The 27405-nt window shown below is 44.0% G+C and overlaps 1 protein-coding gene across 3 annotated transcripts in view; it reads left to right on the top strand.

Moving 5' to 3' along the window:
* Rtn3 (reticulon 3) overlaps positions 1 to 27405 on the top strand; it is a 68360-nt gene that overhangs the window by 35398 nt on the left and 5557 nt on the right. For all 3 annotated transcript variants that reach the window (XM_008834188.3, XM_029564081.1, XM_008834191.3), the window contains 4 exons: positions 19891 to 20098; positions 23901 to 24039; positions 24455 to 24524; positions 25995 to 26041. In XM_008834188.3, coding sequence (XP_008832410.1) covers positions 19891 to 20098; positions 23901 to 24039; positions 24455 to 24524; positions 25995 to 26041 — 464 coding nt within the window. The remainder of the gene's footprint in view (positions 1 to 19890; positions 20099 to 23900; positions 24040 to 24454; positions 24525 to 25994; positions 26042 to 27405) is intronic.

Genomic DNA, 27405 nt, shown 5'->3' with positions numbered 1-27405 from the left:
CTTCTTTTGAGTTGGTGGCCAGGGTGACCAAAGGGACTCCCAGATAGTAACCCAGCATAGAACTGGGAAAATAAACAGCAGACCCCAATCTTATCTAAAGGAATATTGGCAACTTATTGCTGCTAGATGAAGAACAGCTGACCTTCCTAAAACAAAGACCTCTAGATAGGCTGACTGGATTCACCAGAAGCACAAGTAGTGGGGAACGGCTGGGGTGCCAACCACACAGCAGACAGTAGCAGGGATATCAGAGTATAAGGGCTGTAGTGGGGGGAGGGAGGCTATGGGAGGGTGCCGTCTGGGAAGTGGATGTATAGTTGAATAAGATGGTTTGGGATGTTCTACGTGATATATACACACAAAAATATCAACAAAATTTTAAAAACGTATTGTATTTGAGGAGGAAGCATGGAAATTTATATCATGTTAATTAGTAGAGGTGATTAACATTACCACTGAAGTCTACCTGATGACTTTATAGACATACACAGGCGCCAAGGATCCAAGTGCAACCGATTATGACTAGTAATAATCAGATACATACAGATTAGAGATGCATGCACCAACATCTCAGTGTTAGTAGCAAAAACAATGAGTCTTTCTGCAAGGAACAGTATATTCTAAAATGAAATGGAGATCTTTTTTAAAGGTTAAAAACTCAATTTTATGTCTTACAGGGCTTATATTGAGTTCAATATTGTATAACTATTAATTCAACTCTGAACCTAGAAACTAACAGTCACTTATGAAAGAGATGTACTCTTGCTCTGGAGTGTGTTACTGAATATGTTAAAGCTGTAATGAAATGCTTCTTCTAATCATGTAGTTATTAAAAATTTAAAAGAAAGATCTCTATTTCATTTTAAAATATACTGTTTCATACAGAAAAACTCATTTTTAATGTATCTCTAATCTCTGTGTATCTGATTATTACTAGTCACAGTTGGTTACTTTCTGAGGTCCATGTGAGCATGGATATAAAATCATCGGGTAGCTTTCAATGGTAATGTGTTTCACCTCTACTAATTAATATGGAGCAAATTTTTATGCTTCTTCCTCAAATATAACTTTTTTTTAATTTGTTGATTTTTGTGTGTGTGTGTGTATTTCATACAGAACATTCCAAACAGTCTTATTCATCTATATACCCACATCCCAAATGGCGCCCTCCCAGTCTTCCCCCCGCCCACCCCCACTGTGAGCCCATATACTCTGTAGTCCCTGTTACTATCCACTGTGTTGTTGGTGCCCCCAGCCGTTCTCCAGTGCTTGTCCGTCCACTGAATCTAGTCAGCCTATCTGGAGTTCCTTGTTTTAGGAAGATCAGCTCTTCCTCATCTAGCAGAAATCAGTTGCCAATATTCTTTAGATAAGATTGGGGTCTGCTGTTCATTTTCCCAGTTCTGTACTGGATTACTGTCAGGAGTCTCTCGGGCCACCCTGGCCAACAACTCGAAGGTGTCTCCTGTCTGGCATTGTTTCTTGTTATGTAGCGTTTAGCTATACACATGGACTCTTTAAGAGTTATATTGATCGCTTTAATCTTTGGTTATACTTTCCTTTGGGTGTTTAAGACCATACAGTTGGCCCAGATAAACCAATTTATCTTTACTCTTAAGGTCATTTGAGGATCTGTTCCTCAGGGGTCTCACGGGCTTGGGAGGAGCCCCTGGCTTCTGTCTTTTACCAGTTCCGCCTATGTGAAGATAAGTCAAAGGTCCTGCTCGACCATGTCTGGTACTTTTATTACCATGTGCTCTGTAGATAAGGCCAGGCACAGTGGCTCACCTTTAGTCCCAGCTCTCGAGAGGCAGTGTCAGGTAACTCTCTGTGAGTTCAAGGCCAGCAAGGGCTACACGGAGACCCTGTCTTGAAAAATGACAAAAATTAAAAAAGAAAAAGAAAAAAGACAAAGATATATTACAAATTTTGCTATAATATTTACCACAAAATTTGAGATTTGGGGGCGGGCCTTAATGGTGCACATCTGTAGCCCTAGCACATGGGATGTAGAGACAGGAAGATCAGAAGTTCAGAGTCATTCTTGGCTGCTGAGTGAGTTTGAAACCAGTCTGGGCCACATGAGGTCCTGAGGGAAGGGGTATTAGCTAGGACAGGCCTTGTGTGCTTGATTATACTGTTTTCATAAATGTGTTTCCTTAGCAAAGACCATGGACAGATTATTTAATCTCCCTAATTGTAATCTTTAAAATAGAGACAATAATTATTAACCTTGTGTTAATATTTTAAGGATTAAATGTGAAAATGAGTTAATACGTTGCTGAGCACACAGTTAACATTCAGTCAGATACAGTATTAACTTCAAAGCCTGGGTAATTATTTGTTGAATTGTCTATAGGTTGAGTTCTTACTATAAACCCTAAAATCTGTATATTTATTTACTGCTGTGTTTGTGTGTGGAGGTCAAAGGACAACTTTCAGGAATCAATTCTCTCCACCATGTGGGTCCCGGGGATCAAATTCAGGTCGTCAGGCTTGGCAGCAAGCCCCTTTACCCACTGAGCCATCTGACCAACTCTTATTTGTTTAATTTTAATTTTTTTGGTAGAGATTGAACTCAAGGCTTCATGCATGCTAGACAAGCACTCTGCCATTGAGCTACATCCCTAGTCCCCAGAATTTGAAGAATTAAAGACAGGGGTTATACCATAGTAATTGGAGATTCTTGGATGAAGAAATGCTGGGTTCTAATTCTTGCTTTACTGTGCATTGAGTATGCCTTTGAACAGTTAATTCATAACTTTGGAAGCTAGCTTCCTTGCCTGTAAAGTGAGGATGTTGAAGTAGACTACCAGTCCTGTCATAGGATTCTCTTGACTCTGGTACATTTGAGATTTCTTCCTGGGTTATAATAATTCTTATAGATAGTTACTTTTGAGTGACGAAGCATATAGAAATTAGGCCATAAAGCTTCCTTTGTCTAATTCTGGTATTTTTAGTTGTTAATGTGACCTTAGACAACAAACTCAACTGGTTTAACATCTTTATTAATGGGATGGTGATTATTTTGTCATGTTTTATAGTGATGTTATAAGCAAAGAACTATGAGAGATGAAAAGAGATGTAGAAGTTGAGGATATTTCTCACTGACCAAATTATATTAGTAGTAAATAGTTTTAGATGATAATTAACAAATTTCAAAAGTAGAAGCCTTGCCAGTTGTTTTATGACCAAATCTTTAAAAACGTAAACCGTTTCAGTAAAATACATCAACCTTGTTTAAAACAGTATGTCTGAATTGTCTTCCATCCTTAAAGTAAAAACAGTTCCATGATTATGTTGTTTCTAAAGCTGTTGGGTTAAAAATAGGCCAAAAAATTAATGATGTTTTATTCTTTTACTATTGTTTTTTTTTTTTTAATTTTACGTGTATGCGTGTATTGCCTGCATGTAGGTAAATGCACCCTTGTCATGCAATGCCCCCAGAGGTCAGAAGAGGCTGTTGGATCCCCTGGGCTGGAGTTACGGACAGTTGTTAGCTACCATGTGGGTGCTGGGATTTGAGCTCAGGTCTTCTGCAAGAACAACCAGTGTTCTTAACCGCTGAGCCATCTTTCCAGCCCCTATTTCTTTTTTCTTTTTTTTTTCTTTTATTTTATGTGTATGTGTGTATTGCCTGCATGTAGGTAAGTGCACCCATGTCCAGCAGTGTCCATGGAGGTCAGAAGAGGCTGTTGGATCCCCTGGACTGGAGTTACAGACAGTTGTTAGCTACCGTGCGGGTGCTGGGTTTCAAACCCACGTCTTCTGCAAGAACAACCAGTGTTCTTAACCGCTGAGCCATCTCTGTAGCCCCTTCTTTACTATTGTTATATAATGTTCCAGTCAGTAATGAAGCCTTTACCATGATGATATCGGTGGTGCTCAGTAATTGCAGTCTGATATTTTCTAATAGTTTGGGAGGAAAATTAGATCCCTACTTTATATAATTGCTGAGTTTTAATATCCAGATCAGAAAGAATGCTGTGCTAGGTGTTTGAGGATTTGCTTTTGTTTTTTAATGTATGTGTTTTACCTGCATGTATGTAAGTGCACCAAGTGTGTGTAGTGCCCTTGGAGGTCAGAACAGGGCATCAGATCCCTGGAACTGGAGTTACAGGCAGTTGTGAGACATGGGTGCTGGGAACCTAGCTCTGGACTGCAGCAAAAACAGTACACTCAGAAGACAGAGGCAGGCAGGTCTCTGTAAGAGTTCCAGGCCAGCCAGGGCTACATAGTAAGACCCTGTTTTGTAAAAACAAATCTAGGGCCAGTAAGTTAGCTCAGCAGGTACAGGTGCCTGCCACCTAGCCTCACAACCTGGTTTCAATCCCTGGGACCCACATGGTGGAAAGTCAGAACTGACTCCCAAAAGTTGTCCTCTACCTCCACACATGCTCCATAATGTGTGTAAATAAATAAATAAATAAAAAGTAAATAAATGAGATAGACAGAAGGGGAAAAAAAAGTATCTAGCCAGGCATGGTGGTATGTTGGTGCATACCTATAATCCTAGCACTAGGAAAATCAGGTGTTTAAAGGTTACACTTGGATATATAGCAAGTTCCTGTGTCACATGAGACCCTTGTCCCCTCTTACTCCCAAAAAAATAAACAAGAAAGAAAAAAGAATGAATCTACATACCACATATAGAATGAATCTAAAGTACAGGATTATATTTTGTTTTGTTTGTTGTTTGTCTTTTGAGACATGATCTCCCTGTATAGCCAGGCTAACCTCAACCTCTGCTTCCTAAGTGCTGGAATTATAGATATGAGTCACCACTGCCAACTCTATAGAGTGATTTTTTTTAATTTATTATTTTTATTTTATGTGTATGAGTGTATTGATTGCATGTATGTGAGTGCACCCGTGTCATGCAATGCCGATGAGTTCAGAAGAGGGTTTCAGATGCCCCTGGACCTGGAGTCAAGGATGGTTCATAGCCGCCATGTGGATGCTGGGAATCGAACCCCGGGCCTCTGCAAGAGCAGTCAGTGCTCTAAACCGCTGAGCCATCATCTCTCCAGCCCCTCAAGAGTGATAAGATTTCATTTCTAATTATTAAGTTAGTTTGGGGCCTTTTATTGTTGTTGATTTTGGGTGTGTGTGTTTGTTTTTCTTTGAGTCAGGCAGGGTCTCACTCTAGCCACAGCTGGTCTAGAACTCACTTTGTAGACCAGGCTGGCTTCCATCTCACAGAGATCTGCTTGCTTCTTGCCTTCCAAGTGCTGAGATTAGTGTGTGCCACCACCCACAACTAGAGTGATTTTTTAAATGCTGCTCCTCCAGAGGACCTGAGTTTTAATTCCCAGCACCCACATCACATGGCTCACAACCACCTATAACTCCACCTCCAAAGGATCTGACACCTCTCCTGGCTCCACAGGCACCAGCACACAAATACATGATAAAAATAAAATAAAAGCTTTAAATAATATGTTTTTTAATAAAAATAAGGTCACAAAGGTTTTTCATTGAACCCAAGTAAGTGTCTATTGGACCGAGCCTTCCTGCATTTAAATTGTACACTTTGGATAAGATTTTTAAATAAAATAAATAAATAAAAATTAAGGCCAAAAGGCAGTAGAAGAAACAGAAGCAAGAAAGTTCTGAAAGAGTTGACAATTCTGAGACAGGATGGAATTCATTTTAACAATTAACTTTAGTCCATTTTTACTGCTTTTAACCGGAAAACAGGCTGAAGTTGGCACTCAACAGGTCGCGAAGACACAGGGAAGAGAATTTGGGTCACGTTCAATGGCTAGAAGTTCAAAGGTAGGAAGAACCTGGAGCAAAGAGATCCAGAAGTGAGCCACGTCTGTGCGGGAGAATACCAGCAGCCAGCAAAGCTGGGAGGACATAACCAAGACTAGCCTTCTGCCCAAGAGACAAGACCTTGCAAATTGGGTTCAACGAAATGTTTAACATAACCTCCAAAAATTAATACTCTCCAGAGAAATGTAGCATACAGTAGCCATGAAACATACTAGTCATGTCTAGAATGTAATACAGAACAATGACATTTTTTTCCCATGGCATTGCCTAGTATATTGGTATAAAGCCTCTTATCAGGGCTGCTTTCAGGTTTCCAGTGCCACAGTGAGTTGGGAAGCAATGTGCCCAGTTGGCTCTGTGCTGATGTAATCAGTCCCAGCCCACCAAACTACATTTTTTTTTTTTTTTTTTTTGTCTTTTTGAGACAGGGTCTCCCTGTTGCCCCAGCTGCCCTGGAACTCACTATGTGGACCAGGCTGGCCTTGCCTCTGCCTCCCTAGTGCTGGGATTAAAGGCGTGCGACATCACGCCCAGCTACAAAACTACATTTTTTTAAGAACCAGAAAAATATTACCTAGTCTGGAGAAAAAGTCTACACAAATTGACTTTGTATATTGGAATTAAGAGACAGCAAAGGAGCTGGATATGGTAGCACACACTTTAATTCCAACACTTAGGATGCAGAGGCAGGCAGATCTCTGTGAGACTGAGATCAGCCTATTCTACATGAATTCCAGGCCAGCCAGGACTACATAGTGAGACCCTGTCTCAAAAAAGTGAAGGTAGTTGTTATTACAGACACTCTACAAAGTTAAGGACAATATATTGGTACCTAAGGAAAAGAAGGGAAATCTCAGCCTAAAAATAGAAACAAAAATAGCCAAGAGAAAATTCCATAGCAATAAACTAACAGCTAAAATATGAAATTCACCAGGTAACCCTACTAGCAACCTGGAGGTGATAGAGGACGGAGTCCCTGAACTTGATGATAAACAGAAAACTACACAACCTGAGGAATGAAGGAGGGGAAAAATTATTGTAACACCATCAAAATTTCAGAGATGTGTGGGATAATCAAGAGGTCATGTAACTGGGGCTGGAGAGATGGCCCAGCGGTTAAGAACACTGATTGTTCTTACAGAAGACCTGAGTTGAATCCCAGCACCCACATGGCAGCTAACAATTGTCCATAACTCCAGTTCCAGGGGATCCAACAGCCTCTTCTGTCCTCCATGGGCATTGTACAACATGGGTGCACTTACCCACATGCAGGCAATACACGCATATACATAAAAATAATAAAATATTTTTTTTAAAAAATTGAGGTCTGGTAACAGAAGTCCCAGAAGAAGAGAATGAGACAACAGAAGAGCACATGTGAAGACAAGACCACACGGTATCATACTTTATGAAGTACATGTTCATCCAAAGAACCTGAGCAGTCACACGGATATTCAGAACAACCTTGGGACGCGTGTCAAGGGCCTTCAAGACCATGTTCAGGCTCTGTGATTTAGCAGTGCTAACACTGCTGTCCACGGTTGATTACAACATAGGGACACACATCAGGATTGGCAAAAGGAAAAAACACATGAGGAGCAATCCCAGGAGATACAGTGTGCAAGCTTTTAGGTGTCCAAGGTTTTAGATGTCATCAGACTCAGAAGAGGATGTGCTGGGTCTCCTGCGATGATGGTGCTAAAGCACAAAGAGTTGACAGTTAAGGAAGCTTGTAAAACCTTTGCATGCAGGAGACACAGTGCCCGTGTGACTGCTGAAGACACTCAATGATACCATCATTGCTCCCCCAAGCCAAAATAGGTATGTGTCATAAATCATGTTAGAGTACACTTATCTGGCCACACTGATGCTGCATAGCTTGAGGCCTTAGACCTGTAAAAACATTCATCAGGAGCTGAGCTTGTGCACGCCTTCAATCCCAGGAGGCAGAGGCAGGCAGATCTCCGTGAGTTCAAGGCCAGCCTGGTCTACATAGTGAGTTCCAGGCCAGCTGGGGCTACAGGGAAAGACCGTCTCAAAAAGACCGAAAAAAAATTATGCAAAGCTTAAATTCCAGCCTGGTGAGTTAACCCCTTCCTACACAGTATCTTTTTATAGTCAGTTTACCAAAAAAAAAAACAAAGATAAGGAAAAAAAAATCTTGGAAGTAACTAGAGGAAAATGACACATTTGGGGTATGACAGTTATAATTAGAACTAGATTCTTATTAGAAACTACAGATTCCAGAAGACAGTAGAATAACATTAAATGCCAAACCAGGGGGTGGGGGGACCTGTCAATTCACTTGGGGTTTTTGGTTTGGATTGGTTTTTGTCTTTTTGGGACAGGGTCTAATATGCAGCTCACACTGGCCTTGAAGTTCTGATCTTTCTGCCTCCACCTCCCAAGCTAGGATTCCAGACATGTGCCACCATGCCCAGCTTCAACCCAGATTTCTATATTCAACAAAGATAGTGAAAGAATAAAAATAAAATGAAGACTTTTCTAGGTAGGAAACGAAGAGAATTGGTTACAGAAGACTGGACTGCTGTGAATGCTGAAGGAAGTTCTCCAGATGGAAGAAGAGTGATAGCAGTGTCCTCAGGAAGCAACGATGAGAGAATCGAGATCAGTTAGAGGCCAGGGACCCCGTGAACGGGCTCGGCTGCTTGCTACCAAACCCCAAACTTGAGATTAATCTCTGGAACTCACATGGTGGAAGGAGAACTGACTCCCACAGGTTGTCCTCTGAGCTAAGTGCACATGTGCACAGGGAAGAGAGTTCACGGTCAGCCTGGACTACATAATGAGACAAAACAGTGACTCCAAAGAAAACCTGAAGTGGGAGGGAGTGAGAGGAAGAAAGAAAATCCTACAGATTCTACATGGTGGACCAGGCATGATGGCGCACACCTTTAGTCTCCAGGATGCAGAAGCAGACAGATCTTTGTGAGGTGGAGGCTAGCCTGGTCTACAGAGCAAGTTCTAGACCAGCAGTGGCTATAGGAAGACCCTGTCTTAAAAAACAAACAAAAAATCTTTTAGGGGCTGGAGAGCTGACTCAGTGGTTAAGACATTTACTGTAGCATCACACAGTTGTAGGGAGAATGTGGCCTTGTGTCAGGACACAAAATAGTCTACTGTCCCACCACCTTCAGGTGTCCACCCCATGACCTGAGACCTCCCACTAGGCCCCACCTCATAAAAGTTCCCACTGCTGCTCTGGGGTCAACCTTCAGCACATGGGCTTTTTGGGGAGACACTCAAGATTGGGGCAACCAAGCAATTGGGAGGGAGCATTAAGAAGCTTAAGGATGATGGTAATGTTCTGTATCCTGGTAGGATTACATAGCTCTGTGACATTATGTACTTTACTGTAAAATTTGCATCTCAGGAAAACATGAACTAGATGTTCAGAAGTGCCAGGTGTACTGGCGCATGCCATTAATCCCAACACTCAGGAGGTTGAGGCAGACAGATCTCTGTGAGATAGAAGCCAGCCTGGTCTACATAGTGAGTTCTAGACCTCCAGGGAGACCCTGTCTCAAAAAGACCTATAAACAAATAAATAAATTTTAGGTTTTTTTAAAGTAGAAGCTGGGCACGATGGCTCACACTTGTAATCCCAGCACTCAGGAGGCTGGAGTTTGAGGCCAGCTTGGGCAACACAATGAGATCCTGTCTCAAAAACAAAAGCAAAATAATTTTTTTAATGTGTGTATGTGTATTGCTTGTGTATATGTATATGCACCCATGTCATGCAATGCCCGAGGAGGTAAGAAGAGGGCATCAAATCCTCTGGAACTGAAGTTACAAATGGTTGTTAGCTGCCATGTGGGTGCTAGGATTCAAACCCAGATCCTCTGCAAGAGCAGTCAGTGCTCTTAACCACTGAGCCATCTCTCCAGGCCCACAAAATAAATCTTTAAAAAATGAAATAAAAGTGATGGGGCTGGGAGTGTTGCTCAGTGGTGAGGCACTTGCCTAGAACTCATGAGGCCCATGACTTTTTTACACTGTTGGTGCCTGAAATCATGTTACTTACCTGCATCAACAGATGGGGGTGGAGGTAGGGGTGGACAGACTGACTAGTGTTTAAAATTGATTGGTTGGGGCTGGCCATGGTGATGCACAGTGGCAGACAAATGGAAGAGGCAAAGGCTGGAGGAACACAAGTTGCAGGACAGCCTGAGCAGCCTGAGCAGTTCCTTTGGGCTGGGGATATGGCTCAGTTGCTAGAGTACTTGCTTAGCATGCAAGAAGCCCTGGGTGTGAGCCGTAGCGCCAGATAAACCCAGCAGATGTGTGCCTTGTAATCGCCAAACTTGGGAAGTGGAGGCAGGGAGATCAGAAATTCAAGGTCATCCTCTGCTACACTTGAGGCCAGCCTGAGCTACACGAGACCCTTTTTTAAAAAAAACATTATTTTTTTTTTATGTGTATTGTCTGCATGTAGGTAAGTGCACCCATCACCTGTCATGCAATGCCCACAGAGGACAGAAGAGGCTGTCAGATCCCCTGGAACTGGAGTTATGGGCAGTTGTTAGCTGCCATGTAGGTGCTGGGATTCGAACCCTGCATGAGACCCTTTTTAAGAAAAGAAATTTGAGGAGCTGGAGAGATGGCTCAGTGGGTAAGAACACTTGCTGTTCTTATAGAGGACCCAGGTTCACTTCCAGCACAGCATCCACATTGTGGCTCACAGCCACTCAAGGGGATCTGCACATGGAGAACTTACATGCATACAGCCAAAATATTCATGCATGTAAAATGAAAGTACAGTTATAAAACCAGAAATTTGAGTGTTCTGATTTTATGGGGGTGGGGGTCTTTTAAGATGGGGTCTCCCTGTAGCGCCAGCTCTCCTGGAACTATGTAGACCAGGCTGACCTTGAACTCAGAGATCTGCCTGCCTCTGCCTCCTTCCGAGTGCTGGGATTAAAGGTGTGCGCCACTATGCCCGGCTGTTCTGATGTTTTAAGCAATTATCTAGTTTAGAGTTTGAGGCCAATGGCTTATTCTCCTCTCTTTTCTTTCTCTGAGATGGTCTTAACTGTTAAGTAACCCCAGCTGGCGTTACACTCGCTGTGATCCTCTCTGTCTCAGTCTAGGCCCTAAGGAGTACAGGTGGGATTGCAGGTGAGAGCCACTGTGCAACAAGCAGTTTCAGTAGTTTTCCAACAGGAGTAAACTGCCATCCAGAAGCCGACCAGAAGCCAGACGTGGTGTTGCAGGCCTGTAATCTCAGCACTCCAGGAGGCAGCAGGCAGAGACTGGCAGATCTCTGGTCTACATAGTGAGTTCCAGGCCAGATGGGGCTACAGAGAGACCCTGTCTAAAAAAAAAATCTAACCAGACTTAATAAGGGAAGAAAGGACAGAAAACCAAAGCTAAGGTGTCTTTAGCCATCCCCATGGTTCAACATTCTGCTGTTCTCTTCATTATATCCATAGATAAATAAAGTAGAAAGGTCACATTTTCCAGATCCACCCTGCTGTGCAGTTGGGGAGGGGTAGTCAGTGCAGTTTTGTTTTCTGTGATTTACAGATCTGAAATGGAGGGCAAAGGCAATGTTAGATGGTGTTAATGAATGAAAGCTTTACACTGAGAGTCTAAGCAGAATGTTCTAAAGGGTTCCTGACAGAATTTTTGGCCTACTGCCTGTGGCCAGAGGATGTGCATATGTTTAATGAGAGCTTTGTATTCTATAGGGTCATATTCTATCTGGGGTCCTGTGCAATTTTTGAGGGAATGTCTTTCTTTAAAGGTATATCTGTAGTAGAGCAGGTCAGTAACCCATTTCAGCAGCCACAAATTTGGGGTCTGAATTTACAAATATCTGGCCTTTTACAACTTAACAAAATGGCTTCATTTATTATTACTGTTAATGAAATGCAGCCCAAGAAATAGAAGTAATTCATAGGAAAACGTCTGCATCTTTTTCTTTGAGTAAACTGTATTTTTTAATGGAATTGCCTGTTTTCTATTTTATTTTATTTTGGTGGTTATTTAAATTTGAATGACATGCAAGGCCTTAGCATGCTAAGCAAGTGCTCTGCCACTGAGCATGCCCCTCTATTCTGAGAGCACTTTCTCCCTTTGTACTCATGAAGCCTGGCTTTAGCAGGTAGAGAGACCTGTCATCCCAGCACCAGGTAGCCAAGGTAGGAAGATCATTTATTGGCAGCCAGCCTGGGCTACATATCCTACTCTGTAAACAAACCAGTCAGGCCAGCTGGGCTTTTTTCTCCCTTTAAATTTTCCTACATGTGAGCTGGGCTTGGCAGCTTATGCCTTTAATGCCAGCACTCTGGAGGCAGAGAGAGGCAGATGTCTGTGAGTTTCAGGTCAGCCTGGTGGTCCAGGCCAGCTGGAGCTACTGGAAGAAAAATTTTTAAAATTTTCCTACATGTTAAAAAATTATTAGATGTATTGAATATTGACAGATATTGAAAAAACTTTGTAAGAAATGTAAAACATTGTATAGATTTTGAATTGTTTGTTTTTTAAAAATGAAGTTACAGGGGCTGGAAAGATGGCTCAGCAGTTAAGAGCACTCCAGCACCCACATGGCAGCTAACAACTGTCTGTAACTCCAGTTCCTGAGGATCTGACACCCTCTTCTGGCCTCTCCTCAGACACATGCAGGGCACTGGTGCACTTACATACATACAGGCAATGCACTCATACACTAAAAATAAAATAGATTTTTTTAATGAAGTTACAGTTGATTCACTACTAAACCTTGAAGTTTCTCTCAAATTTATTCCTTTGCAGAATAAGCATTTTCTACCCTTGAATGGGTGGAGAATAGGTTAGATTTAGTTGACCTTTGAGAATGGCTGACCTTAAAATCAAACCAAACTCTACCCCTAAATTTGGTATACAAACAGATAGACCAGGGAGTCAGTGAAGGGGCAGACCAGGGAGCTCTCCGCCGCCCCTGCCTGCATTGCAAGCTGGCTTCTTCCTGTGTGCCCTAGATGTATTGTGTCGGTGCCCTCTTTTGGTGTATTACAGGTACTGCGGCTGGCACCCGTAAGTCCCAAGGACCAGCCATAGAGAACCTTATGTTTGCAGTAAACACGCTGTGAGAGCCTGGCCCCCGCGGGGGCACTGGAGCTGGCTAGCGGGCATGCGGGTGGCACTGCCACCCCTGGCACCTCCTTGGAGGCCCCTGGTGTGTGAGGCACAGATGCGGCTGGTGGCGCCGGGTTGGACAGTGCTTCGGGCTGCCAAGGAAGCCAGCCTACTGCAGAGAGGAGGGGTCAGTGCAGGGTCCAAGCACTTTAGAGCATGCCCCAAAGGTGAGCACCTAACTAAGGAGTTTGAGACACTAGTAGAAAGTGATGGAGATCTCAGGGAGCAGACATCGGCCACTTACTGAGAAAAGAAATAGTTGATTTGTCAGAGGCATTATGATTCTATTGCTGAAAAACAGGAAGATAGAAAAATCTAAAGAGTTAACCTCAGGCATGGCAGCACAGGCCTTTAATCCCAGCACTCAGGAGGCAGAGGCAGTTAATCTGAGTTTGAGACAGTCCCGGGCCTATCGGGGCTACATACTGAGGCCCATCTCAAAGGGAAAAAAAAATTAGTGAGCTTCCCAGGAAGGGAAGACTTGGAAACAGCAGCTCCAGCTTGGTACTGCTGCAGGACGGGGGGAAGGTGGAGCTGTGACTGTGGGCTAGCAGTGGAGACTGCTGAAGCTCAGGACTAGAGGACCATTTGAATCTTACTTTGATTTGAGAACTATAAAATAATGTTTTTCAAAGCCAGATGCACAGTATTGACACCAAATATACAAAGCAACTTAATGACCAAAACTAAGTCAACTAGTGGAAACAATCGCAGCCCACCTTTACCTAGAGTGGGAAGGTGAAGGAGTGGACAAGGTGCTCTTCCCTTGAGGCCGTTTTCCCTAGAAGTCTTGGCAGTAGGAAGACTGGACGTCTTCCTGGTCAGCCTCTAGCAGGCCTTGTGGGCCTGAGAGAGAATGACTGTCAGTGGAGATGGGTGATGACAGCGATTTCGAATGGTCTGGATTTGTGAATACTGCAGTAGAACTGTTGGATTCTAGCATCAAGCATGTCTGATACAAAGCAACAGATGCAATGTGATGGAATTGTGTGCTCCTATCAGTTCTGACCACATGTTAAAAAAGCACTAGCATGCGGCTGGAGAGGGCTCAGTGGTTAAGAACACTGGTTGTTCTTGCAGAAGACCTGGGTTCGGATCCCAGCACCCACATAGCAGCTAACAACTGTCCGTAACTCCAGTTCCAGGGGATCTGACAGCCTCTTCTGTCTTCTGTGGGCATTGCATGACATGGGTGCACTTACCTACATGCAGGCAATACACGCATACACATAAAATAAAAAAAGAATAATAAAATATTTTTTAAAAATAAGCCAGGCATGGTGGTGCACGCCTTTAATCCCAGCACTCGGGAGGCAGAGGCAGGCAGATCTCTGTGAATTCGAGGCCAGCCTGGTCTCCATAGTGAATCCAGGATAGTGGGGCTACAGGGAGACCCTGTCTCCAAAAGACCAAAAAAAAAATCATCCAGCTGACAAATGGTAAAATTTGCAAATCCATGTAGGCCAGGACCAGAATCTGTTCTATGTAGTACCATCTAAAGAGGGCTGGAGGCTTAGTCTTTAAAAGCGCTTGCTTCTCTTCCAGAGGACTAGAAATTGGTTCCCAGTACCCACATCAGGTGGCTCACAACTGCCTTTAACTCCATCTCCAGGGGATCTAATATACTCTTATGGCCTCTGGGCATCCATACACACATAAATTAAAACAAATTCTAAAGAATGTTTACTGCTCTTGCAGAGGACTCAGGTTTGCTTCCTAGACACAAATCAAGCAGCACACAACCACCAGTTCCAGGAGCTCTGATGCCCTCTAGCCTCTGAGGGCACCTGCACACTTGTCACACTTAAACTCACATAGGGTCTCACTATTTAGCCCTGGAACTCTCTGTATAGACCAGGCTGACCTTGAACTCACAGAGATCCACCTGCCTTTGCCTCACAAGTGCTGGAATTAAAGACGTGTCACTACACCTGGCTATACACATAGATTTTTTTTTTTTTTTTTTTTTCTCTTTTAGACAGGGGCTCCCTGTAGCCCAGCTGTCCTGGAACTATGTAGACCAGGCTGGCCTTGAACTCACAGAGATCCTCCTGCCTCTGCCTCCGAGAGCTGGGATTAAAGGCATGTGCTACCATGCCCGGCTACACAGATTTTTTTTTTAAAAAAACATAAACATTTGTAAGAGCTATAGTGGCAGCAGAACAGATGAATAAAAAAATAATAAAAGATAGCCGGGCATGGCGGTGCACGCCTTTAATCCCAGCAATTGGGAGGCAGAGTTAGGTGGATATTTGTGAGTTCCAGGACAGCTGGGGCTACAAGGATCCCCTGTCCAAAAAAAAAAAAAAAAAAAAAAAAAAACAACCAAAAAAAAAAACCATTTTGGTCGGGGAGCACACACAAACCATTGCAACCTCTTACTGGTTCTGCATATAAAATTAACAGCAGTTTAAAACAGAGTAAAATGAAGACTAAATCTAGAGGCTTCCTGTCATGAGCTTTTGACAGAGCCCTTTTCTCATATTTTTCCTTGTCCTAACTCCCCCAGGTGATCAGAGGTCAGAGTTTCCTTTGAGGTTCCGCACTCAGGATGCTTAATCTGCACTGGGCAGATTCGTGCGTGAGGGGCAGCGTCTGGAGGTTATGGCTGTGTTGTCCTGGATTCTGGGCTGGACCCTTAGCAGATTTGAAGAGCCTCTTAAGTAGGGTGGTAGGTGCTCTGATGAAAATAATGCTGTGAGTAGGTAGAGTGCTGAGGGAGGAAGGTGGTAGCTGGGTGGGCAGGGCAGAAGGAACCTAGACTGTGAAGGAAGCAGAGGAACACTGGGAGATTGGAAGTGGGGCATCTGTTCTGTCCCTTCTCTGCTGTCCTCTCCATCCATAGCTCCTGGCAGCCCCTAGTCCAGTGCCTTCTACCCTCCTGTGTAGATTGTGTAGGGGACACTAGTCACGTGTTAGCCTTGTAGATTGCTGACTTCTTAGAAGAACAATTTTCCGACAGATGGCGGTAAAGTTTATGAGGATAGGGTGCTTTGTTCTAATTAGTTCAAATGTACAAATTTCTTTTTCTTGATTTTCCTTTTTTTTTTTTAAGGCTGGGTCTCTTAAGACTATGTAGGCCATATGAGGCCTTGAACATAGAATTCTCGGCCTCAGCCTCTAGCATGCTGGAATAACAAGTGTGTGTTATCAGTCACGACTTTTTGAGGCAGAATCTCATGAAACCATCCAAAGATGACTTTGGACTCCAGAGCCTCCTGCCCCCATCTCCCAAGGGTTAGATTACAAGTGTGCACCACTATGCTCAACTGTATGTAGTACTGGGGATCGAACCTAGGACTTCGTGCTAAGCATATATTCTTCCCACTGAGTTGCATCCCCAGCCCACAACAGTGACTGTCTAGTTAATCCCCTTTTCCAGGGTCTCGTCTAGGCACACTCTTTTTTTCTTTTCTTTTTTTTGGGGGGGGGGGTCTTTTTGAGACAGGGTCTCCCTGTAACCCCAGCTGACCTGGAACTCACTATGTAGATCAGGCTAGCCTCGAACTCACAGAGATCTGTCTGCCACTGCCTCTGTTTCCTGAGTGCTGGGATTAAAGGCCTGGCCTGTCTTAATCTTAATGGTGTTGAAGAATATAAATTAGTTATTTTGAAGAATCTTTCTCCAGTTGAGTTTGTCTAGGTATTTCTCCTTAAATTCAAGATAATATGTTCCATAGAAGCAGTGTCATGTCCTTTTCACATGCTTTATATCCAGAGACACACGGCATCAGTTTGCTCCACCGTTGGTGATATTCAGCTCTAAGCATTCCATGTTGAAACTGCTGTCAACACAACATGTGCCTGGAACTCTAGCTGTGGGAATTTCTCCTCTTAGCACTGGTCTTACAGGAGGCGTTCTGTTCAGTTTTTAATTGAGTCTCAGTTCAGTCACATGAGCTGACTAGCACCATGGTTTCTCCATCTTTGCAGAGCTGCTCCCAAGAACTTGCTCCTGTCAGGAGTCACACTGCTATTCCTGTAAGTCACATCTGCCAGCCAGAGGCTCTGAACCAGCAATTAGTCCTTCTGTATGGTTGGAATAGTTTTAACGTTTTCCTGATTTTTTTTTTTTAAATTTTATGTGTATGCATGTATAGTATTGCCTGCATGTAGGTAAGTGCACCTGTGTCATGCAATGCCCTCAGAGGCCAGAAGAGGCTGTTAGATCCCCTGAGATGGACAGTTGTTAGTTGCCATGTGGGTGCTGGGATTCAAACCCGTGTCTTCTGCAAGAACAACCAGTGTTCTTAACTGCTGAGCCATCTCTCCAGCCCGCATTTTCCTGATTTTTAGAAAAGTAGATTTTGGCAAGGTTTAGTCTCAGAGAAATAGGTTCAGAGGAGCATGTTATAGCAGAACAGAGGGATGAGGGATGGGCTCAGGTTCATTTGATCTGAAGTCAATCTTTTAGACTAACCATATTTTGAATGTAAAGTTTAAGGCTGCACATAGTGGTGTATATCTGTAATTCTGGCACTTGGGAAGCTAAGGCAGGAGAATTACAAGTTACAAGCCAACACGTCTCAAAAAGAATTAAAAGAAAACAACACCCCCCCAATAAAATAAGTGCATTGCATGTTAATGATAATGTCCTGTACGTGCGTTAGCCATGTGTCCTCCTTGAAATGGCTTTAGAGTCGATGTTTTCTTCGCTTCACAGTTGAGAATGGCTTAGAAAGGCTAAATTATGGCTGGAGAGATGGCTCAGCGGTGAAGAGCACTGACTGCTTTTGCAGAGGACCTGGGTTCAGTTCTCAGCACCCACATGGCAACTAACAGCCATCTGTAACTCTAGTTCCAGGGGATCCCACACCCTCTTCTGACCTCCTTAGGCATTGCACGACACAGGTGTTCTTAACATACATGCCGACAATACACTCATACCCAGAAAATAATAAATAATATTTTTTTAGTGACCAAACACTCAAACTCTTGTCTCTCTGACTCCAAACACTTTGCTCTGTTTTGTAAGCAGAACAGCTAGGAAGGACAGCACAGTGAAGCTGGTGTTGTGCAGCATGACTCGGTTCCGACCCGCGGAAACTGCCAGGAAGTACCTGGATTGGGGAGTGGGGACGTGGATGAGGCAAGCGGCAAGAGAAATGGAGACAAGACAGGGCTCTCAAGTCTCATTTATTAAAGCACAAGCATGAGTTTAAATAGAGAATGAGAACAAAGGAGCAAAGACTGCAAATAATTACATCAGTCAGAACACAGGGGCCCAGATGTACTCTAAGGGAGGAATCTACTGATAACTAGAAAGGAGAACAAGGTTGTGGGCCAAGGTTGAAGCCAAGGTTGGAAGGTTGCTAGCTTAGGTCTGTCAGCAGTTTTGAGAAACGGCTGAGCCTCAGGCTCCCAACAGTGTTGAGTGCTGGCCTTCACACAGTGAAGTGCAGATGGCAACCTCTAGATTGGAGGGAGTTGCTGGCAGCTGCCCTTTAGCTTTTGAGGCATCACCTCAAAATCTGGGGTTTTTCCAGTTTGGTCATCATTGGTTGCCTGAAGTCATCCTGATATATATCCATTTCCTGGTATATTTATTAATAGTATTCAACTAACCTTTAAAAGTGTTGTGGTTTTGCAGGGCACAGTGATTCCTGCCTGTGGTCCCAGCCACTTGGGAAGTTGAGGCAAGTTCACTTGAGCCCTGGAGTTCTGAGGCAGTGTGGGCAAGATAGCAAAACCCAGTCTCTGAAATAGTAAAAATTAGCTGGACATGGTGGCACAGCCAGACACTGTGGCAGAAGGATAACACCAAGGGTAAGCTGGGTCATTGAAAAAGAACCCCGTCTCAGAAGAATTGAAAAGGACCAGGCGTGGTAGCACATGTGTTTAATCCCAGCACTCGGGAGGCAGAGGCAGGTGGATCTCTGTGAGTTCAAGGCCAGCCTTGTCTCCATAGCAAATCCAGGCCAGCTAGCGCTACAGGGAGACCCTGTCTCAAAAAGACCAAAAAAAAAAAAAAAAAAGAGCCAGGGTGCTGGAGAAACAGATGGCTCAGTCAGTAAACTGCTGGACTGGTTTGATCCCTAGAACCCACACTGAGAAGAAAGATGCTAGGTATAGTGTACAGGTTTGTAATCCTAGTGCTAGGGGGAGGGAGGGTGAAGACAGATCCCTGGGGCTCAGCTAGTCTGCTTAGTGGACTTCAGAACAGTGAGAGACCATGCCTCAAAAAAAGGTGGACAGCGACTGAGGTTGTTCTCTGGCCTCCACACCACACACATGAACACACACACAAATTAAGAGCAATTTTTAAAAATGTTTTTGAGGACCAGGGATGTAACTCAGGAGAGAACACTTAGCATTCGTGAAGCTATTGAGGTTTGATTACATAGTCCTACTCATAACGCTCCTGGGTCTCTTCTAATTAGGACAAAGACACGTTTCTTTGTAAGTAGAGATTGGCCTGTTATCACCACTTTCTTTCCTTGTACCCCAACCTGTGCTTTTCAGTTAGATCTGGTTTCAGTCACTGAGCTAACCAATTATAAGCATTATTTACTTTTACTTTGATGAATGGATAGGTAGATGGATGGGTTGATTGAGTTGCTGGTGTTGAACCCTGGGCTTGCTTAAGTGATTGTCCTGTCTCAGCCTCCTGAGTTCTTAGACTTCAGACACACACTGTCTAGCTTGCTTGCTCAACCAAGAGGTTGCTATCTTTGCTTTGTCATCCTTACCAGCCCCACTCTCACCCTTGTGGAACCCAGGTAAGCAGTCCACCACAGCATCCTGTCATCTTCTCTCCCAAAACAGTTTTAAGATCAATGATACTTTACCTGGGTGGACCCAGTAGCTAAAGTCAAGTCTGAGAATCTCTGGAGTGCACAGCTGTGGCTCTGGGCCAGTGGGCATTCCTCTGGTACACACAGCTCAGTCGGGCCAGTGGGCATTCCTCTGGTACACACAGCTCAGTCGGGGCAGTTTTAGCTTCTCTGACTTGGACTCCCTCTCTTTTGGCAGTTCGCGATCTGATTTTCTGGCGAGATGTGAAGAAGACTGGAGTTGTCTTTGGCACCACGCTGATCATGCTGCTCTCCCTGGCAGCTTTCAGTGTCATCAGTGTGGTTTCTTACCTCATCCTCGCTCTTCTCTCTGTTACCATCAGCTTCAGAGTCTACAAGTCTGTCATCCAAGCTGTGCAGAAGTCAGAAGAAGGCCATCCATTCAAGTAAGTTAAAGTGACATTTCACACTTCATGGAGGGGCTCGCTGAGACTGACCAGGTCTGAAATTCTGACCTGCCTCTTGCCACTGATTGACAGCAGTAACATCCTAAAGATTTCGCAGTCCCTCTAAGAAGTGACCAAATTCGGATGCGAAAGCTTTTGACCAGGTAGAGGCTCATACTTTACGGCCAAAGAAAACTGTAAATCTGAGCCGGGCAACCCTCAGATGCCATGTCCTTGTTTGAGCCCCTCTGGGTAAGGTCTAGAAACAGCTCTGCACTCCAGTGCCAACACCTGGACCTAGCATTGTTTGCTCAGCTTTATTTCTGATTTCCTTCTTAGCTCTCATGTTTCTAGACCGTGACTCCAGAAGCAAGTCTTAGTGAGGTCAGTACACCTGCCTCCTAGGGTCTCGCTCTCAATTGGCCTGATTGTGCTGTAGCTTTTAAAAATGCCCTCAAACTTTCTTCTTGAAATTCTTTGCTCATAAAAACTTGTAACTGAGCATTAGCAAATAGCAGTCTTTATAAAGCCTTTGTCTCATAGAGAAAGACCCTGCTGGGGCCTCTCTGGACTAGAGCAGAACAACCTCTGGCTCCCTGCTGGGCCTTGTACTTTCTGAAAATAGAAGGGATAACTTAAGTCATATGTGGCTTTAACAGTTTATTGCAAATTAATCTTAATAAGCCAGTAGTTGTTGAATGAATGAGTGAATAAATTTTACTGTTTTCAAACTCAGATGTCTGAATACCGTTCCCCCCTTTATGTGATTTTTGTAGAGTTGTAAAATGTTTTGCTAAATTACATTAATTGTAACATCTAATGTTTAAAATCTTTATATTTGATAATATTTTTTTCAAATTATTTTTATTTTATGTGTATGAGTGTTTTGGCTACATAATGTAAGTGCATTCATGTCATGCAGTGCCCACAGAGGCCAGAATAGAGCATTGAATCCCCTGACACTGGAGTTAATGGACAGGTAGTTGTTAGCCGCCATGTAGGTGCTCAGAACTGAACCTGGGTCTTCTGCAAGAGCAGCTAGTGCTCTTAACCACTGAGCTATCTCTCCAGCTCTGATAATGGTGGTGCTGTTTTGAGGCAGGTTCTCCCCTGTGGCCCCAGTTGGCTGGATCTCACGATGTAGACCAAACTGGCTTCCATCTCATAGAGATCCCCCTGCCCCTGCCTCTGCCTCTGCTTCTCATGTGCTGGGATTAAAGGCACATACTACCGTGCCCATCTTTGATAGTACTTTCTTAATAAACAGGAAGAAAAAACATGCCTGTTACTCTTCCATTTTCCCAGGGCTCCAAGATCTTCAAGACACCTAACAGACTGATACGCAGTAGTGAATGAACAAGTTAGGAGCACAGGGTTACATCGAAATTCTGAGACTGGGCATGGTGGTCTACATAGTGAGATCCAGCCAGCTGCCTCAAAACACCACCACCACTATCATCTTTAATCCCAGCACTTGAGAGGCAGAGGCAGATAGATTGCTACGAGTTACAAGCCAGCCTGGTCTACATACTGATTTCCAGGCTAGCCAGGACTACATAGTGAGACTGTATCTCAAATAATAAATAATAAATAAATCTATGCTGGGCGTGGTGGCGCACGCCTTTAGTCCTAGCACTTGGGAGGCAGAGGGAGGCAGATCTCTGTCTGCCAGCGTGGTCTACTTAGTGAGTTCCAGGCCAGGTAGGGCTATAGGGAGACCCTATCTCAAAAAGACCCAAAATAAGTAAATGAATATATATAAACAAATAAAAAATAAATCTCAATTCTATATTATCTCTGGAACTAGAACACAGAATTTGTTTTCTGTAGTTTTTCTTTTTTTAAGATCTTTTTTTATTTTATATTTATTAGTGTGTTGTGTGTGTGTGTGTGTGTGTGTGTGTGTGTGTGTGTGTGTGTGTGTTGCACACAGTGCCTGAGGAGGAGAAGACAGGCATTGGATTCCCTGGAACTGGAGTTACAGTCAATTGTGAGCAGCCATGTGGGTGCTGGGAAGCAAACCCAGGTACTCTGCAAGAACAGCTGGTGCGCTTAGCTGCTGAGCCGTCTCTCCAGAACCCCTCTGTAGTTTTCAGCCCATTCAAAGTCATTATCTCTGCTCTCTGTTTCTTCCTTTTTTTTTTGGTCTTTTTGAGACAGGGTCTCCCTGTAGCTCCAACTGTCCTGGAACTCGGGTCGTAGACCAGGCTGACCTCGAACTCACAGAGATCCACCTGCCTCTGCCTCTGCCTCTGCCTCCTGAGTGCTGGGATTAAAGGCGTGTGCCACCACGCCAGGCCCTTTTCTTTTAAAAAATATTGGTTTTTATTATTTGTGTTCGTGTGTGCATGTGTATGGTATGTATGTATGTATGTATGTATGTTGAATACCATGTATGTCCAGTCTCCCTTGGAGGCAAAGAGGGTGTTAGATATCCAGGAGCTTTTCTTCTGTTTTGTTTTTTAAATATTGGGTTAAAACCCAGGAGCTTGCAAATGCTATGCAAGTACTCTACCACTGACCTATATCCCCAACCCTGTTTGCGGTTTTTTTTTCCTCTTTTGGGGGACTTTTTGAGTTGGGTCTTAGCTGGTAAAGGCACTTGCTGTCAAGTCTGACAACCTGAGATCAGTTCCTAGGACCCACCTTGTATAACGTGATTTAAAGTTAAAAAGTAAAATAGGGGCTGGAGAGATGGCTCAGCGGTTAAGAGCACTGACTGCTCTTGCCGAGGACCTGGGTTCAATTCCCAGCACCCACATGGCAGGTATGAACTGCAGTTCCAGGGGAATCTGAAGCCCTCTTCTGACCTCTGAGGCATTGCATGACACAGGTACACTCACATACATGCAGGTAATACACTCGTACACATAAAAAAATAAAATAAAACATTAAAAAAAAAAAAAAGGCAGGTATGGTGGCACACGCTTTAATCCCAGCAGAGGCAGGCGGATCTCTGTGAGTTCAAGGCCAGCCTGGTCTACATAGTGAGTTCCAGGACAGCTGGGGCTCCTGGGAGACCCTGTTTCAAAAAAACCAAAAAAAAAAAAGTAAAATACTGTGGGGCTAGAGAGGTGGCTCAGTGGTTAAGAGCACTTAATGCTCTTTCAAAGGACCTGAGTTCCGTTACTAGAATCTACATGGTAGCTAACAACTATCCATAACTACAGTTCCAGGGATCTCATGCCCTTTTCTGACCTGTCAGCACTGCATGCATGTGGTATGGTATACTTACATTCATGCGGGCAGAACACTCATACGCATAAAAGAAATCAAAAAAAAATTTTATGTAATGTCTTTTGGAAAGCTAGGCATGGTACATGTTTGTAAATTCCCATACTAGGGAGGTGGAGACCGGGGATCCCTGGGGCTTACTGCCATCTGAGCTGCATTCCCAAAGAGTGCATTCTAATGTATCCAATCCAGACAATTCCTTTGGGCGGGTGGGGTGGGGGTGAGAAAAGATCTCCATGTAGCCCCAGCGGCCTGGAACTTGTAGACCAGGCTGGCCTCAAACACACACATCTGCCTCTGCGTCACTAGAGCTGGAATTAAGGGTGTGCGCCTGCATGCCCTGCTCCAGACAATTCTTTATTGTTATTGTACATGAAAGCCCTTACTTCACTATACTTCACAGGTATCTACCAGGTATTGCTTCTACCCACTAATGACAGTGGTGTCCTCACCCTGTAACAGGGAGAAAACATTCCCCTGCAGAATGCCATTTTACACTAAAGAGCTGCTGTGTTGACAGAATCTTCCCTTGTGAGTCAAAGAATGACTGTTGTTTCTTCTCTGCAAGAGCCTACCTGGATGTGGACATCACCCTGTCTTCAGAAGCTTTCCACAACTACATGAATGCCGCAATGGTGCACGTCAACAGAGCCCTGAAACTCATCATTCGTCTCTTTCTCGTAGAAGACCTGGTTGACTCCTTGAAGGTCAGTTGAAAGCAACTTTTGGTGGTGAGATTGGCCAACACCAGTGACAGGGCTGTGATTCAGAGGAAAAGCGGGCATAGGGTTTTAATTAGACAACAGCATGTGCTTATATCCGTCAACCTGTAAAAATGGAGGTAGGTGTCAACAGAGAAAGCTGTCGCCTCACCATAGAGAATAACATCAAGCCGCAGTAACAACTCAGCATCTGTGCAGTTACAAGTCTCCCTTTGGACCTAAGGTATTGACTGAGTTTTCTGACACATCCTCAGGTGAATAGTGCAGGTAGGGAATCCTTCCCGTTGCATCTGCTGTGTCATGCAGTGCTGTACCTAGTTAGCTGGGCGAAAAGGCACAGTTAACCTGGACTTTGCTTTCTCATTATTCCTGCTTAACCTGATGACGTTGGTCTTCACAGCTGGCTGTTTTCATGTGGCTGATGACTTATGTTGGTGCCGTTTTTAATGGAATCACCCTTCTGATTCTGGGTAAGGTGACAAGTTTGTAAGAATGAGTATAAATGCTGGGCCTAATGGTGCAGACCTGTGACCCCAGCTAGTTGGGAAGCTGAGGCAAGGGGAGCAAGTGTTCAAGACCATCCTAGGACACATGAGACCCTAAACAAAAAGGACTGGAGAGATGACTTAGCAGTTAAGAGCACCTGCTACTCTTGCAGAGGACCCAGAATTTGTTCCCAGCACCCAGATGGTGACACAACTGTCCATAACTTCAGTTCTGGGAGATCTGACACGGTCTTCTGACCTCCATCACCAGGCAAAAGGTAGTACACATACATACATGTGGGAAAACACTCATAAAATAAAAGTAAATAAAACTTTGAAGTCGGGCGTGGTGGCGCACACCTTTAATCCCAGCACTCGGGAGGCAGAGGCAGGCGGACCCTTGTGAGTTCAAGGCCAGCCTGGTCTGCATAGTGAGTTCAGGTCAGCTGGAACTACGGGAGACCCTGTCTCAAAAAGACAAAAAAAAAAAAAACTTTGAAAGGAAAAAACAACAAAGAATGTACTGAGGACATAGCCCAAGGGTAGAGCACTTGTTTGAAGAGCATGCTCAGGCCAGGGGTGCATACCTTTAATCCCAGCACTTGTGAGATAGAAGCAGTCAGATATCTGAGTTCGAGACTAGCATGGTCTACAAATTGAGTTCCAGAGCAGCTGGGGCTATACAGTGAAACCCTGTCTCAAAGAAGAACAAAACAAAAATTAAAGATAAAAAAATAACCGGGCGTGGTGGCGCACGCCTTTAATCCCAGCACTTGGGAGGCAGAGGCAGGCGGATCTCTGTGAGTTCAAGGCCAGCCTGGTCTACATAGTGAGTTCCAGGACAGCTGGGGCTACAGGGAAACCCTGTCTCAAAAAAGACCAAAAAAAAAAATGAAGAGAGCTGGGCATCATGGCGCACATCTTTAATCCCAGCACTTGAAAGGCAGAGGCAGGCGGATCTTTGTGAGTTCGAGGCCAGCCTGGTCTACATAGGAAGTTCCAGACCAGCTGGGGCTACAGGGAGACCCTGTCTGAAAAGACGAAAAAAAACAGATATGCAGCATGACATCCACTGACGTTGCACGTCAGCCTGCAGTGCCTACAAGGTGTGTGCTAGATATCGGACAGACAGTGTATGTTCATCTGGTTATTAAATGGCCTCACAAAGGACTTTCAAAATGGGAATAAAAGAGGGTGATTTGGATTTGATTTAAATATAGGGATCTTACTTTTAGAAACCAGTTTTGTAGTTTCAAAATCAATGCCTGTAGTACAAAGAAAGCAGTCTATTTGGGTTTTAGCACTTACCCTAGTTGGCTTTCTTCCGACTGTCCTTGTTGGGAACTCTAGCCAGTATTTCATTTTGACTATTTATCTCTGTGGGTGACTTGAGTCTGGAAACTTCATGAGTGTCTCACATGGATGAATTCCATGTCTCTTGATTATGTCTTCCAGCTGAGCTGCTCATTTTCAGCGTCCCCATTGTCTACGAGAAGTACAAGGTAGGTGTTTGCCCTGAAGCAGCTATGCTGGTTAAAGTATGACGGCCTTTAGTTCATTTTACTTGAGGTGTCTGTGAGAGACTATGACAGTCCTGTCCTCCAGCAAGAACAGCTGGACCTAGGGTAGAAGTGAGTAGCAGAGACTTTTAGCACCTTGTGTACCTTTTGAGGTTCTGTTGCAGGCATTAATTATGTATTTAGTCTCAAAAAAGTAAGTCAAAAAGAAAATGCTTTATGAATAAAATGAGTATCTAAAAAACTGTGCACCTTTAAGAAAATCATTATCATTACTGTGACTAGGTGTTTGCATTTCTGGATGATATGTGTAGAATATGCTAGAAGTCATTCTAGTGTGGATTAAACCATCAGAAGACTTTTGGAAACCTGGCTTGGTGGCACATACCTTTAGTCCCATCACTCAGGAGGCAGAGGCAGATGGATCTCTGAGTTCAAGGCCAGCCTGGTCTACAAAGTGAGTTCCAGGTCAGCTAGGGCTACAGGGACACCCTGTCTCAAAAAGATCAAAAAAATTAATAATTTTTTAAAAATGACTTTTGGGAGGGGCTAGAGACATGGCTCAGAGGTTAAAAGCACTGGATGCTCTTGCAGAGGACCCAGGTTCAAATCCCAGCGCCCACATGGTGGCTAACAACCATCCATAACTCTAGTTCCAGAGGATTTGACCCCCTCTTCTGACGAGCACTGCACGGCATGGGTGCACTTACATAAATGCAGGCAATACACTGATACATACAAAAATAAATAATTTTTAATTTTTTTTTTAAATACTATTGGGAGTGCTGGGGAAATCTGACTGAGTGGATAAAATGCTTGTCACACAAGCCTGAGGACCTGAGTTTGGACCCCTCAGAACCCACATAAAAATGCCTACTGGTCCAGACGTGGTGGCACATGCCTTTAATCCTAGCACTCAGGAGGCAGAGGCAGGTCGATCTCTGTGAGTTCAAGACCAGCCTGGTCTATATAGTGAATCCAGGACAGCTAGGGCTACAGGGAGACCCTGTCTCAAAAAGACAAAAAAAAAAAAAAAGCCTACTGTGGCAACGTATGTCAGCCCTGGGGAAGTGGAGACAGGAGGATCCCTGAGGCTTCCTGGGCAGCCAATGTAACCAAATTGGTGAGCTCTTGGTTCAGTGAGAGACCCTATCTCAAAAAATAAGGGAGTAGCTTAGTTGATAGAGTACTTGCCTGGCATTCACAAGGCCCTGGGTTTAGAGCCCCAGCATCACATATATTGAGTGTGGTAACATAGTAGTGTAACCCTAGCACATAGGAGATGGAGGCTGTCCCAAGTTCAAGATTATCATTGACTACATAGTGAGCTGGAGGCCAGTTTAGGCTAC

The sequence above is a fragment of the Nannospalax galili genome, unplaced genomic scaffold, assembly GCF_000622305.1.
Source record: "Nannospalax galili isolate Female #2095 unplaced genomic scaffold, S.galili_v1.0 scaffold1677, whole genome shotgun sequence".
Taxonomy (NCBI): domain Eukaryota; kingdom Metazoa; phylum Chordata; class Mammalia; order Rodentia; family Spalacidae; genus Nannospalax; species Nannospalax galili.
The sequence above is the reverse complement of the archived record's forward strand: the minus strand, read 5'-3'. Positions and strand labels throughout refer to the sequence as shown.